Below are 633 nucleotides of genomic sequence, written 5' to 3'. Positions count from 1 at the left end.
GTAGGGTGTCCTGTGTCTGGTACAGTGTATAGTGTCCAATGTCCAGTAGGTAAGGTAACTTGTCCAGTGGCCAGTGGGGTGTAAGGTAACTTGTCCAGTGTCCAGTAGGGTGTCCTGTGTCTGGTACAGTGTATAGTGTCCAATGTCCAGTAGGGTGTAAGGTAACTTGTCCAGTGGCCAGTGGGGTGTAAGGTAACTTGTCCAATGTCCAGTAGGGTGTCCTGTGTCTGGTACAGTGTATAGTGTCCAATGTCCAGTAGGGTGTAAGGTAACTTGTCCAGTGGCCAGTGGGGTGTAAGGTAACTTGTCCAGTGGCCAGTAGGGTGTCCTGTGTCTGGTACAGTGTATAGTGTCCAATGTCCAGTGGGGTGTAAGGTAACTTGTCCAGTGGCCAGTGGGGTGTAAGGTAACTTGTCCAGTGGCCAGTGGGGTGTAAGGTAACTTGTCCAGTGGCCAGTGGGGCGTAAGGTAACTTGTCCAATGTCCAGTGGGGTGTAAGGTAAACTTGTCCAATGTCCAGTAGGGTGTCCGGTGTCTGGTACAGTGTATAGTGTCCAATGTCCAGTGGGGTGTAAGGTAAACTTGTCCAGTGGCCAGTGGGGTGTAAGGTAACTTGTCCAGTGGCCAGTGGGG

General features: G+C 51.5%; 1 protein-coding gene across 1 annotated transcript in view; it reads right to left on the bottom strand.

Annotated features, from left to right (window-relative positions):
* Positions 1–393, bottom strand: part of LOTGIDRAFT_85687 (hypothetical protein) — a gene marked incomplete at both ends in the record, with an annotated part of 1,798 nt that extends 1,405 nt beyond the window's left edge. Inside the window, one exon of the mRNA XM_009054442.1 lies at positions 60–393. Coding sequence (XP_009052690.1) covers positions 60–393 — 334 coding nt within the window. The remainder of the gene's footprint in view (positions 1–59) is intronic.
* Positions 394–633: the final 240 nt, after the last annotated feature.

Source organism: Lottia gigantea (assembly GCF_000327385.1).
Source record: "Lottia gigantea unplaced genomic scaffold LOTGIsca_218, whole genome shotgun sequence".
In the NCBI taxonomy this organism is placed as follows: Eukaryota; Metazoa; Mollusca; class Gastropoda; family Lottiidae; genus Lottia; species Lottia gigantea.
This window is presented reverse-complemented; position numbering and strand designations above follow the sequence as displayed.